The sequence below is a fragment of the Rattus rattus genome, chromosome 8, assembly GCF_011064425.1.
Source record: "Rattus rattus isolate New Zealand chromosome 8, Rrattus_CSIRO_v1, whole genome shotgun sequence".
Classification (NCBI taxonomy): Eukaryota; Metazoa; Chordata; class Mammalia; order Rodentia; family Muridae; genus Rattus; species Rattus rattus.
Genome location: NC_046161.1, coordinates 56,956,304 through 56,970,827, shown reverse-complemented (window position 1 = coordinate 56,970,827; position 14,524 = coordinate 56,956,304). Strand labels below are relative to the sequence as shown.

Below are 14,524 nucleotides of genomic sequence, written 5' to 3'. Positions count from 1 at the left end.
TAAATATCGGGTGTTGTAGTACATGCCTGTAATTCCAACACTTGGAAGTAGAGACAGGAGGATTAAAATTCAAGGTCAGCCTGGACTACATGAAACTTAGTCACAGAGATAGATAGATAGATAGATAGATAGATAGATAGATAGATAGATAGATAGATAGATAGATAAGAAATGTCATGGGACTTCATGAACACTAAGGGAACCTCAGGGGAAGTCTTTAGCATGATCCCTACCAGAAAATTAGCTCCCACAAAGTATCTATTCATAGAACCACTTCCTATGGCTTCTTCCTATGGAGGGATTTGAGAATGGGTGGGCGGGAGCTCCAGTGCCCAATCAGTTGGCATGGCACACTTAGGTGAAAGCAGATGAACACGTGCCTCGGTTTTTGTTAATTTGGAGATGGGGCAGGGCAGGAGATGAACCCTGGGGCTTGCTTTTGCTATACACGTGATCCTGCACTGGGCATTCCGCCCCACTACGCTAAGGATCCCTGCCTGTACACCCAGGTGCTGTCATTTCCAAGCCCGGCGAGTACCAGTTACTACAGACCAAGGCTCCCAGAGCCCTGAACAACAGAATCACCTACTGAAGTGAACCAACACTCGGGTGTCTCAGCCAATTCCCAGGGCAGACTTGCTGGGGTAGAGAGGTAGGCCTGAGACTTCCACTTTTAACCAATGCCAAGATGAGTTTAGGGGCCCCTTTTGAAGACCACTGATGCCTCCTTGGTGAGAGGTCTGTGGTGTGAGAGGCTGAGGTACCCCAGTAGGTACCTTTAATGCCTGAATCCAAGTACGTGACAGATGGTAGGAATACATCCCCCTGAAAGCAGGTGGGGACAGCTCAACCAGAACCATAAGCTTAATTACAACACTTAGAAGTTTGTTTTGTTGTGATTTTGGTGTGCCGTTCTTGAAAGCAAACTGTAGATGACAGTGTTGTTTTTGCTAGATCTGAAAGCTGGGTATGACTGGATATGTAGACGTGCCTTAGCTAGAGTTCTTTGGACATGTGAAGGGAGAAGAGATGGATGGGGGTGTTGGTGAGGTAGGGTGAGAAGGGTCAGGAAGGATTGGTAGGACTGTCTCAGGGATGTCTGTCTCGGGGTTCATCCCGGCACAGCCTTCCCCAGGAGGCATATGTTAGAAGATGCACAGACAGGCACTTGCACCTTGACATGGGAGTCACACCATTCTCCCCATGGGTCCAGACCTGCATCCCCAGTTGACACTATTCACAATGCAAGCCTCTGCCAGGGCCTACTATTCAGGAATGGGTTCTCAAACGGTCAAACAAGAGCCATCCCTCTGTGTCCCTGCCTAGGCCCTGTCACAGCATGAGTCTCCATTCCCCCCTGTTCAAGCACACAGTACCCTGCACACAGAACCTACTCAATACCAAACCCATGCAAGTCCCTCGTTTTACAGATGAGGAATGGAGACCGGCCTAGGGAAGGTAATTCAACCCAGGTTGTTTAGCTCAGTGGGATAGAACAGCGTGAAACACAAGCACTCCACGGGGCCCAGGAACAATAGAGTGTCTGTCCCTCAGCCTCCAAGTCCTCTGCCCTGTCCCAGGTCTCTGTGCTGGAGGAAAGATCGCTGAACCCACCAGGGACAATGAATGTCCCATGATGCCTCAGCCAGCTCTGCCAGCAAAGTGGTTGGAGGTCGGCGGGTCCTGACATTTGTGTGCTTGCTTCCTTCACTGTCTGGCCATCTCCCTAGTCAGGGACACCCTGAAAAGGGTTGCTGGGGTGCACTGTGGATTCGACTTAACAGTGAGCGTCTGCACAGAGGGCAGCAGGAACTTCAGAGGCCCTTCCTGACAAGCAGGCAATAGCTGGGGAGCCAGTCAGATGAGCCTCACATCCCACTGAGAAACATCTGTCCAAACGGCCTCAGTGCTTAGGTTTCATTTCAAAGGAAAAGATTCGTTACAAAATGGAAAGAAAAAAGTCTCCAAGTGTGGCTTGGACAAATAAGGCAGGGCTTATCAAGCCTTCTGGAAAGAGGAGGAAGGGTTTTTACATGTGGCTCTCAGCCTTTCTGCCCAAGAGAACAGAACCTGAGGCATGCAAAGAATGCTGGGAGCAGGAGTTCGTGTGCAAAGCTGGGGCCAGGAGAGCTTCAGCGAAGCTCACCAGGAAGCTTTATCCCAAGAAGCAAAGAGGACTCAGCCTGGCATGGCAGAGTGAGTGCTCCTCTGTCTGTCCACCCGCTTGCTCAGTAGTTACCAAGCACGGACTGCTCAAAGGACCTTGACCAACTCTGGAAGCCAGTTCTCTATAGGAGAAAAAGGATACACCAGAGGCAAAAACAAAGCATCATGGGAATTAAAACTACTTCCGGTCCGGAGATTTTAGAGGGCTTCCTGAGGAAGGAACATTGGGAATGGGTGGAATGAGGAGAGGTAGAGAGCTTGGGGTGGGGGACTGCACAAGCGGAGCGGAGTGTGACGTGCTGAGCAGTGGGCGCATGCGTGGCGAGAGAGAGAGAGAGAGAGAGAGAGAGAGAGAGAGAGAGAGAGAGAGAGACAGAAGCCAACAACCCCAAATCTTGTTTCCCTTCAGTGGGTTGAGAGCCTCCCTTGCAGCTACCATCCCTCTCTCGTTCCCTCTTCTGTTCTAAGTGGACACAGAGGTAAAGTCACAGGCAAGGACCCAGACCTGTGAGGTCAGCAGAAGGGAAGGTGCAAGTTAAGACCAGACACCAAAATGCAAAAGGTCACCCTCATAACCAGCCCTCAGAGTGACACCACATCTGGTGTCTCATCTACCCATTCCGCTGGGGCTTCAGAGCGCCTGCATTGATTAATATTGACCGTGGCTGTGCAATAGAAAGTTTCCCTGAGCATGAGCAGATGGACTACCAGTATGAAAGTGTAGCAGTGTTTTACCACCATGAAGAACTGGGCTGGACCATATTCTCCATCCATACCAGATGGTCCCAGGAAGGCTGAGAGACCACGAACAAGGTGTTTGGCCTCAGCCGACACTGTTTCTCCCCACATACCCACCCTCTCCACTGCCAATCTGCCTCCAGGGGCAACACTCTGCCTACACCCTGGCAAACTGCTTAGCTGCCAACTTCTGTGATGTGGAACTTCATCAGGAAGATTCAGGGAGGGGATGGGGAGGAGAAAGATCCGTAGGTAAAGCACTTGCTGTGCAGGCGTGAGGACCTGTGTTTGGTTCTTAGATCTGGGGCACTGTGGTGCATTTTGCAATTTCAGTGCTGGGGAGGCAGAAGCAGATGGATGCCAGGGGTTCCCTAGCTAGCCGGCCTAGCCTAACGGTCAATCCCTGGTCCCAGTGAGAGACCTGCCTCAGAAAACAAAGTAGGGGGGCAACTGGAAGTTGATCTCTGGCTTCTGTACATGTAGGTGCACACACACGCACATACACACACACAAATACACATGTGTGCATTCACCCACACAGAGAATGAGGGAAGGGGGAAGAAAAGGAGGAGGAAGAGAAAGAAGAGGAGGGAGAGGAAGAGGAGAGGAGTAGCCCCAGACTGTCAGGAGACCCAGACTCTCTGGATCCTGTTCCCTTCACCCTAGGACTCCTCACTCCACAGGAAAGAACATGCCCAAGAAGGGCTGCAGTGAAGCCTAGATTCAGGGTCCGAGGTATCACTGGGTATCCAAGAGTATCACTGACGTAAAGTGATGTGGGAAGGTGTCCATGTGTAAAGCATCCACATACGTGAAATGATTCCAGTTTTCCCAGCCTCTTCACATCTGCTTGTACAGTGCAGCCTTCTAGAAAGTCTGTTCACAAGGAAGCCAGGGTCTTTCTGGTCTCACCCCCCACCCACCCCTAACCTGAGGTATGAACTCTGCTCAATAAACTTGGACTCCCTTTGTAATGTAAAAAGAACTAAATCATATGAATGAGTACTGTTTCAGCTAGCTAAAGGAGAGCGTGTGTGTGCAGGAGTGAGATGACTCGGTGGGCCCCATGCCTCACAACCTGAGTCCCATCCCTGGAACCCACATGGTAGAGGAGGGAACTGACTCCCACAAGTCATCCTCTGGCCTCCACTTGCAAACTGTCTGTCAAGGCTGTTGGACAGTTAAGGGCAACATCTGCAGAGTGATAAAGATAGTAGGAGAAGCATATAAAGAAAATAACACACACCTCTGGTTCAGGCTGAGACCGGAGGATTGTGAGTTCTAGGATAGCCTGGCCTATATAATGATTCATTTCCAAAAAGAAAGAAGAGTCCCAGTTAGTGAAAAGAGAAAAGAGGAGGAGGAGAGGGAGGAGGAGGCAGAGGAGGAGGAGTAGGAGGGGGGAGGCAGGTTGTGACAGGTGGCAGGGAAGACGACCTTGAAGAAGACCCTAAAAGACGAGCAAGAGGAAAGGAGGCCAGCAGCTATGTCGCACTAGTGAGCCTCAGAGGCCATGGCAGAGGAGGGAGGAGAGCAGAGACTCAGACCTTAGCACCCAGGGAAGCCATAGACTCTGCTCTCCCATGTAAAGATCCCACAATCTTCAGATTCAAGGTCACATTAACATCCCCTGAAAGCTTGGGAAACAGGGACTGGGCCCCATCTCCAGTACCTGACTCTATAATCATCTGAGCTTGGACCCAACGCACTTCATGCCCACAGGTCCCTTGAGGGGACTCATCCTGCTGTGGGACTGGGGCCCAGTCTGACAATCACTGAGAGGTCACTGCCTGCTGGCCAGCCCGTCCTGTCTTTCAAACCAGCCTCTTGGAGGTGCCTGTGATTGGTACGTCAGTGGAAGGCCCGTCAATGCTGCCAGTGACTGAGGGCGCAAACTGCTAATCACAGGAAACGAAGTTTGTAAAGTTCTCAGAACATTCTAGATGCTCTGCTATTCCTATTACAGTTTTATTTAGTGTGTGGGTCAGAGGGCAGCCTGCCAGAATGTGTTCTCTCCTTTCACCGTTGTGAGTCCCAGAATTAAGAGTGTCAAGCTTGGAAGCCATCTTGCTGAGAGGAGGTGTGGTGGGGGTGGGGGTTGGATTGTGTGATCATGGAGGTTAGCCATTTCTAAGACCTGTGAGGAGAATGGGCAAACTAGAGACCACAGAGCAGATGACAGCATTCCAATCAGAGGTTGGCAAACGTGAGAGCCAAAGAAAGCTTTATTTCTGCTCACATCTGAGGACAGGGGACTCTGGTGCCTAAGCTCAAAGGCAATCTAGCAGGAAGATTCTGTCAGTTGGGGCCAATCTTGACACTGATCAGGCCTTCACCATCCACATCACAGCGAATAGTCAACTGATTTCATTGCTTGTCAGGTACAAGGACACTCACAGGAACACGTGGATGGTATTTGACCAAATATCTGAGCTACCTGTGCCAGTCACACTGACACACAACATTAACCCTTACGGTGGCTGTGTTTGTCTAAGACCCACACGGAGGATTCTGGTCTCTAGAGAGAGTTTTACAGAGCCAGGGAGAGTAAGGGAAGCATTGGCAGAGTGGCCTCCTTCGTTTGCCCAGCTGCTCAGAGACCAGGCTTTGCCAGGTGTCTGGGCCAAGGTGGGCATGAGCCCCTGTGGCTCTCCTCAGCTTTGGCAGCCCGTAGATTCTCCCTGTACACACACACACACACACACACACACACACACACACACACACACACACACACACACACACAGCCCTGCAGCCCTGAGCCCCGATGCCTCAGGCTCTCTGTCTGCTATGCTCAGCACTTCCCCCACTCCATCTTGAACATATTAGCCACTAGGCTCACACTGGCTGGAGGAGATTACATTTTCCATGAAAGGAGGAGAGAGAGAGAGAGAGAGAGAGAGAGAGAGAGAGAGAGAGAGAGAGAGAGAGAGCCTCTCGGAAGGAGAACTGTCTTTCATTCTCTAGATTGGTGAGCTCCCACACACCGTGCCTCTATCTGATGTCAGAGGGGAAAGTGAAGGCAACACAGAAATGGGGGACAGATGGCCCAGGGCGGTTTTGGGGTCGGAGGCAGTAGAAGAGGACCAAATGATGAAGGGATGGATGAAGAGAGGAGAAAATGCAGGTCATCGTTGAGAAATGAGTCCATTTGGCTTTATGGAGGCCAGCCCAGTCCACACTGTGAGCTTCTAAAGTCTTTGCAGTGAGGAGGGAGCACTGAACCTGGAGTCCTAGCTCTGAACCTAGACAGGCTTCCGACGTATACGAACTGACCTTGTAACCAAAAGCATGTGTCCGTACGTCCTGTACACGTGACTCATTAAAATCCACTGGGTCGACACTGATTATTGAGGCTCCTGGGGTACAAGGGGGAAGCATTACAGAGAGTTGCTACCAATGGCCAGGAAAGAACCAGAGCCTACAGTCTGCCCTTCCTCAGCAGTCCCTACTAGCCTCTAGACTCGAGATCTCTGCAGAGGCTGGCCTGGCTCTCGGAATCTGCTTTCCTAGACATCCAATAGCCACTAGTGCTCACGGCTCTGGCTTCCACCATCTGTGTGGGAGTTGAGCTGCTCACACCTGCCTTGGCAGACGCAGGCAATAAAAGATGCGGCGGGATTTAGAGCACAGCCCTGCCTGCCAGCTTTCTACCCTCCTCGACTTGGCGCAGAGGGTAGACACCCAGAGACAGGACACTGGGCCCTAACATGGCTTTGTCTCCTCCTGTCCTACCTGGCACAGCATCCATCCTTGCTCTGGGTTCTGGGTGCCTCTTCCAAGGCTGCCAGAGGGTTTTCCCAGCTCTGTTAGCCTCAACACCCATTACCAGGTACGCAGAAACATCTGCAGTCCGGGGTTCCCTCTCAAGGAGCTGTTTTAAGGAGGTCAAACATAAAATGAAAGAGTTTCTGTTCTCCTGAGACTAGCTGGGGGACAGTTCCGGAGTTCAGTGAACAACAGAAGAGGGCAGGCAAGATGGCTCAGTGGGTAAGAGTGCTTGCCACAAAACCTGGGACCCACATGATAAAAAGAGAAAAGCGACTCCTGCAAGCTGTCCTCTGACTTACACACATGCACTGGGGCATGTGTATACAGAGAGAAAGAGAGAGACAGACAGACAGACAGAGACAGAGAGACACAAAGAGGCAGAGACACAGAGAGACAGAGACAGAGAGATGCAGAGACACAGAGAAACAGAGTCGGAGAGATGCAGAGACACAGAGAGACAGACAGAAAGACAGAGACAGAGAGGTAATGTTTTTTAAAAAGAAGTAATGAGGGGTTGGGGATTTAGCTCAGTGGTAGAGCACTTGCCTAGCAAGGGCAAGGCCCTGGGTTTGGTCCCCAACTCCGAAAAAAAAAGAAAAAAGAAAAAACATAAAAAGAAGTAATGCACATGATGTAGTCACCACCTGAGCTGGAATTGGAATCCACCCCTCATTGCCACATGTCTCATGGCACAGTAATGTGGTGGAGCGTGTGCACACGTATGTGTCTACAGGTGTGCATGCATGCAGAAGCCAGAGGAGAACCTCAGCTTTTGTTCCTTGACCACCACCCATCTTGTTTTCTTTAAAGCAGGGTCTCTCACCAGCCTAAAGCTAGGCTGAGCTGGGCAGTGAACCCCAGGGATCCACCTGCCTGTATCTGCCTCCCGAATACTGGAGTTACGAACACATACCACCACGCCTTTCTTTTTGATGGGGCAGGGGAGGGGAGGGTGATCAGGAGACCAGGTCTCCTGCTCTCAAGGTGAGTGCTCTTGGCAATAAGCTACATCCACAGCCTGAGCTAAATGGACGTCAGGATGCATCCTGCAATCTTGCAGGGGATGCTGTGAGGTGGAATGTCAGGAGGGAAGCTTACAGGTCAGGCACGCATGTGCGCGCACACATAGACACAGACAAACAAAATACACACATATGTAGACACACACACACACACACACACACACACACACACACACACACACACACACACATACCACTCCTAACTTATGTCCTACTGGGAGCCCAAACTGTCCACAGTAGACTTCTCCATAGTGTCCTCCCTTGGCTCAGCCTTCCTTATAGAGTGGCCACAGAGGAAGGCCTACAGCTACAATGCTGGCTGCCAGCCCCCCTTCAGCCAAAGCACCCTTGCCATCACCTCCCTAGGAAGAATGTTGGGAGGCCGCAGCTGGTGACGCATAGCCCTCAGCCATGGAAGGCCCTTGTTTGCCGCAACCTTTTGGTTTCCCGTGCTCTCTGATGCCCATACCAGAAGATATTGAGTATCTAGTACAAACACCCCCTCGGGCTCCGAGGTTGCATATGGCCACTTAAAGCTGAGGCCACGGTGGGTGGTGGGGCTGCCAGACCCCAGGAACAATTTGGCTGCTCTTGGCGATGACGTGGCCCTTTTCTCAAACTTCAGCAGTTAGCCCCTCAAAGCAAGCCTGAATCATTCCCTCCAAACCTCAAACCCGCCAGGCACACGTCATGCCCAGACTCCAGAGGGAGGAGAGGAGGTAGCCCAGTCCCCCTCTTTGGCAAGACATTTGGGGCAACACAGAGGAAGCTGTTCCATGAGCCCTGTAGTCCCAACCTTGCCACAAACTGAATGCCCAGTCAGCTTCCCTCTCAGCGCATCTCATTTCTGTGTCTGTATTGTGGGAACAGTAAACCCTGCTCTGATCCCCAGAGAAATGAGGTCTGGGGATAATGGAGATAGGACATACGGACACTCTTGTTCTTTGAGGAGGACAAACCCAGTCTTGCTGCAGATTTGGCCATAAGGACTTAGTGAATTTAATGTCATGTTGCCCCATCTTCACCATGCCAGGACACATGACTAGCTGCTAATGGCCACCAGTCTTTATGCATAGCTTACACGTACAGTCCCCTGTCTATGTCTTATGCCTTAGCATTGGGGAGATGGTGAGAGGCTGGCAGTGAGGCAGTGCTAAGCCCCATTTCTGTGCCAGGAAAACTGAGGTTTGGTTGGTTAAATTTCTCCAGATCATGCGACAAGGTCTGGGATTCTCAACTAAGTTCTCCCACTACCAGGACCCTTCAAGTAGCCCTGGACTTCAGTGCTCCACTTAGAAGTGAGAAGTGCAGTGAGGAGCTCACCCAGGGCATGCTGGGAGTGGGTTTTAGAAGATGGACTGGCTGTTCCAGAAGACAGCAGCGTCTGTCCTAATCTAGAACAAGCTATGGCGGGTCCGCCTTAAAATTTCAGCATTCCATCTAAAAGGCCCTCCCTCCTCCTTCTCTCTGAAAGAATGGAACAGTATTGCCTACCCAATCTGTCCCAGAATTAAGTAGCCAAAAGTTGTCTAGACAAACAGATTTTATAGGCCCAATTAACCCCTGCCAGTCAGACACAGGCACACCTAATAAGGGGCTATATTTAGAGGCTGTCATTATCTGGCTCCCTGGGGAGAAACCTCGACTCTTATTTCACAGACATTTCCTTTCTAACAAAGCTCTGTCAAGCCCCAATTCAGCCTGGCAACTTTTCCTAACAGCCCAGAGGTGGAACGCCCGGCCACAAGGAGACGCTGCTGTCCTGTGCAGAAGCATCGTGGTGGGCAGCTGCTGCAAGAGCTGGGTCAGGAGAGCTCCTGACTCCTTTATCCCATTCCTGGGTATTCTATAGCTCTCAGGGTCTGTCAGCCTCACTGTGGTGAGCTGGGTACACATTCCATGACAACACACTGCCAACACATTGCCTCCAAAAAGGGATGGTGTGTGTGTGTGTGTGTGTGTGTGTGTGTGTGTGTGTGTGTGTGTATGTCTGTGTACACACCTATGTATGGGTATTTGAGCACTCATGCACATGTGAAGAGGCCAGAGATCACCCCTGGTGCTTTTCCTAGACACCATCTACATTGTGCTTTGGAGACAGTCACTCACTGGCTTGGAACTTGCCAACTAGGCTAGACTACCTGGCCACTGAGCCCCAGAGAGCCACTCATCTCCACCCCACCACCACACCACCCCACTGTTAGGATTACAAGCATATACTGCTAGTTCTGACTTTGCTGGGACTCAAACCCAGGTCCTCACCCATGTCCAGTAAGCACTTTACCTACTGAGCCATCTCCCCAGCTTAGAGGCCACCCTTCTTAGCTCACTATTAGCTGTAAGCCTTGGAGCAGGGAGTGGTACAGCTGCCCAAGTCCCAGAGGCCTCTGGTTGTACCAGAATGCCACATACTGACAGGTGAGCCCTTGGCCATCTAGGCTTCACCTCAGGTCACTCGTTCCTGTGGCCTCCTGGGATAATACTGCCACCTGGAGGTTGGGATGAGGCATAAACGCCAGGGGTGCACATTTAGGTCCAGCAGAGCCAGTGTCCGTGTGGAACTCGCCAGCCACAGGAGTGCTGCTCTAACAGCTTGTATGAATGTGTCCCCGACAGCACAAGATTTCCCTCTCTGCACAGTGTTCAGCTCACTTCCCTGAGGAATGTGTGTTTGTGAGCAAGGTGTGCTCTTCCTTTGTAGAAGTTGGGGTCAGGAGGTGATGGCTGCAGGGACTCGTAAACAATGTTGCTTAAATGGCAGGAACAGGTCTCCCACAGATGCAGAGGCCAAGACTAAAGCAGCCTTCAGCCTGCTCCCTTCTTGCTCTGGGGCAGAGTCTTTTATTGATTCTTCTAGATGCCAGAGGCACCCGGTGTGTCACCCCGCCCCCTGCTCCCTGTCCCTGTTGTGGCAACAGCATCTTTGATGGCCTAGTCCCCTCTTCTCCTCATGCCGCTCCTCTGTGCATCCCTCCTAAAGCATCTTCCCTGGTCATAGGGCCACCAGACTCATTCAAGGTACAGCCTTGCTTTATTTCCATTTGCAAAGGGCCTTCCTCCATATAACACGAGATGGCACAGGCACGGGCACAGGCACGGGCACAGGCACAGGCACGGGCACAGGCACAGGCACAGGCACAGGCACAGGCACAGGCAGGCACAGGCACAGGCAGGCACAGGCACAGGCACAGGCACAGGCACAGGCACAGGCACAGGCACGGCACAGGCACAGGCACAGGCACAGGCACAGGCACAGGCACAGGCACAGGCACAGGCACAGGCACAGGCACAGGCACAGGCACAGGCACAGGCACAGGCACAGGCACAGGCACAGGCACAGGCACAGGCACAGGCACAGGCACAGGCACAGGCACAGGCACAGGCACAGGCAGGCACAGGCACAGACACAGGCAGGCAGATTCCGTGGCTCCTTCTTCCACCTGGCGCTGTGTTCACCTGAAGCAGACTTAGTGACCCCTGATCAACACACCTCAGCTACCCTGAGCAAGACAAAGTGTTCCTGATGAGAGAGAACGAGGCTCTCACGGCTCCTCTGCCCTGCAACCACCATCCCTCCCTCTGCTTCTCCCATGCACTGCCCTTCCCATGGCACAGACGCTGCAGGTCTTCAGCTCTGTACACCCAGACCTGGTACAAAGTCCCCCCAACACGCTACTGAAAGCCCAGCTTCCCTCAGCAGGAAAGCGCTCCACCCTGTCCCATCTTCCTCTCCACCTCCCCTAGCCCCAAGAGGCCAGCTTCCGGGGGAAGGAATGCCACCCCAACCACTTGTCTCCTCTTCTTTCTCTTCACAGGTTGGTCGTGGGTGCCCCACTGGAAACCAATGGCCACCAGAAGACAGGAGATGTATACAAGTGTCCAGTAACCCAGGGCAACTGCACCAAACTCAACCTGGGTAAGCTCTTCTTAACTCAGGTACAGAACAGGGTCTGGCACACTCCCGTGTTCATAGTCACGTGGTTCATCTCAGGTCATGTTACATACAGAGCAGACCGACGAGTGTCTGCATCTGCAGTCACCTGCCTCTTCCCGGCCGTCTAGCAAGATGCACCCCTATGCTCACACTGCAAGGAAGCTCGTACTCGCCTTGCAAGCTTGAAGACTCAAGTTCAAACTCTAAAAGCCACACTTGAATAAAAAACCCAGACACGGGAGTACATATTTACAATCCTGGTGATAAGGAGGCTGAGATAGTCATGTGGTTGGGGCTCCCTGGTGGGCCAGCCTAGCAAACATGACAAGGTCCAGGCCAGTGAGAGAAAGATAGGCAATGGAAAGACACCCAAGGTTCTCCTCTGACACCTACCTGTGCATATACATAAAGAAAGAAGGAAACAGACACAGAAACGGGGTGGGGTGGGGGTGGAGAGATGAGGCATCTTTCCCTCAGTCATACCGCTTGTTGCTTAATGCCAGGCCTCCAGTGCCCCACGCTGCACATCTTCCTAACCCATCCACTGCCTGTGTGCTCAGAGCTTTTCTGTCCCCCTGGAGCAAGTGTGCTCACGTTTCTGATCTTGAAGCAGGAGCATTGGCACCAGATCTGTGTGTGGTCAGCAGCATCCACGAGGCTGGGCATGACCACACCCTTCTAGGCATTCCTGCCCATCAGTGAGACTGGACCATCCAACAGATGAGGAAGTGACAGCAGAAGGAAGCAAGGGGACAGGCCCAGGACCAATGTGCTAGGACCTCAAGCCACTCAGCATGCCCGCCCTGCAAACACTGTGCAGTGCTGAGCCCACATGAAGGCTTTTCCTCATTTTCCCCATGGAGGCACTCTCCAGCCTATTCTAGAGCAGAGACAAAGGGAGATACTGGACACACACACACACACACACACACACACACACACACACACACATACACACTCACACACACACACACACACACACACACACACACACACACACACACACACACCCCCACACACACTCATACACACTCACACACACACTCACACACACACACACACACACACACACACACATACACACACACACACACACATACACACACACACACACACACACACACACACACACACACACACACACACACACACACACACACACACACACACACACACACACACACACACACACACACACATACACACACACTCATACACAGTCACACACTCACTCACACACACACATACACACATACACACTCACACACACACACACACACACACACACACACACACACACACACACACACACACACACACACACACACACACACACACACACACACACACACACACACACACACACACACACACACACACACACACACACACACACACACACACACTCACACACACACACACACTCACCCCCACACACATACACACCCACTCACACATCCACTCACACACTGTCTCTCACACACACACACACACCCTCTCTCTCACACACACTCACAATGCACACTCACGCACACACACACTCACACACACACTCACACACACACACACAGAGCTCCACTCTACTTAACGCTTCCATCTTTTCCTAAAGGGCAGAGAGGTTGTGTGGTTTGTCTTTCTTTGCCCACAAAAGGGAAAGAAATCCTAAGTGGGCCACAAAGCCATAATTCTCGGGCCTTTCCTGGAAGATTGGCCTTGGCCTTCCCAGGCCTTTTTCTCCTCCTCCAGCAAGGTCCTCTGCCCTAGAAACTCACCTGAGGATCTGAGGAGGAGGGGCTGGGTAGGGTAGCCAGCACAAGAAAAGATGGCTGTAGTTCCAGATATAAACAGATGGAGGGAAAGGCCATCGTCCAAGAGAAATCCCAAAGATGGATTCCCAGGGTCACCAATGTCTGTCGCATGATGTCAGAGGCTCCCACGAGCCACGTGGGTGAAGAATCCAAACCCCAGCACTGTTGGGGCCTAAGCTTCAGTGAGAACACAGGGGAAAGGTGTCTGACTGGTGACTTAAGTCCCCATCATCCCCTCCCCCAGGTACAGGCTACCAAAACAGACCCGGGAGAGCCTCCCCTTCCAGCTGTGCAGCTCCGTATTCTTGAGAGCTTCTTTCTGTCTCTGAGCCTCAGATTTTGACTTGATGACCCCTAGGACCTACTCTAGATCTGACCTGCACTCTTACATGGCTGGGAATGTGGCTCCGTCCGCAGCGTGCTTGCCCAGTGTGCAGAAGCCTGGCTTTCATGTCTAGCATCTGGAACTGAGGGGTACATCTGTAAGCCTAGCACTTGTGAGATAGAGGTAGAAGGAGCAGAAGTGCAAGGCCAACCTTGGCTACACAGTGATTTCTAGGCCAGCCTAGGCGACATGAGACCCTATCCAAAAAACAAGAATAAACAACAGTGAAAAACACCACATGAGAGAAGCAGGAAGAGGGACCTTACAGCTGCCCTGTCTCCACCCTCACTCCAGTCTGTCCTTGCTGTCATGGTCACCTGTCGTTCTGCTCCTAGCCTGTTCCCAGTCTTGCCTCTGGAAACAAGGCCACTCTTCAAACTGCAGTACCCAGCACAGCACAATGTAGACTCTGTTGGGTTGTAGAATCCCAAACCCCACAGCAGGGGCCACAGGGCTCACTACAGCAGCTGAGGACTGACACATTCCAGCCACTCCACTCCTTGTCTCCTAAGTCCTTGTGCACACACACCTATACATACACATGTACATACACGCACACATACACACTCTCACACATACACAAGTGCACACATGCACATAAACACAAGTACATATGCACATACCTACACTCTCACACATACACAAGTGCACACATGCACATAAGCACAGGTACATATGCACATACCTACACACATACACA

At 51.9% G+C, this 14,524-nt stretch overlaps 1 protein-coding gene across 1 annotated transcript in view; it reads left to right on the top strand.

Annotated features, from left to right (window-relative positions):
* Positions 1 to 14,524, top strand: part of Itga11 (integrin subunit alpha 11) — a 106,930-nt gene that overhangs the window by 35,588 nt on the left and 56,818 nt on the right. The window contains exon 3 of the mRNA XM_032910844.1: positions 11,513 to 11,613. Coding sequence (XP_032766735.1) covers positions 11,513 to 11,613 — 101 coding nt within the window. The remainder of the gene's footprint in view (positions 1 to 11,512; positions 11,614 to 14,524) is intronic.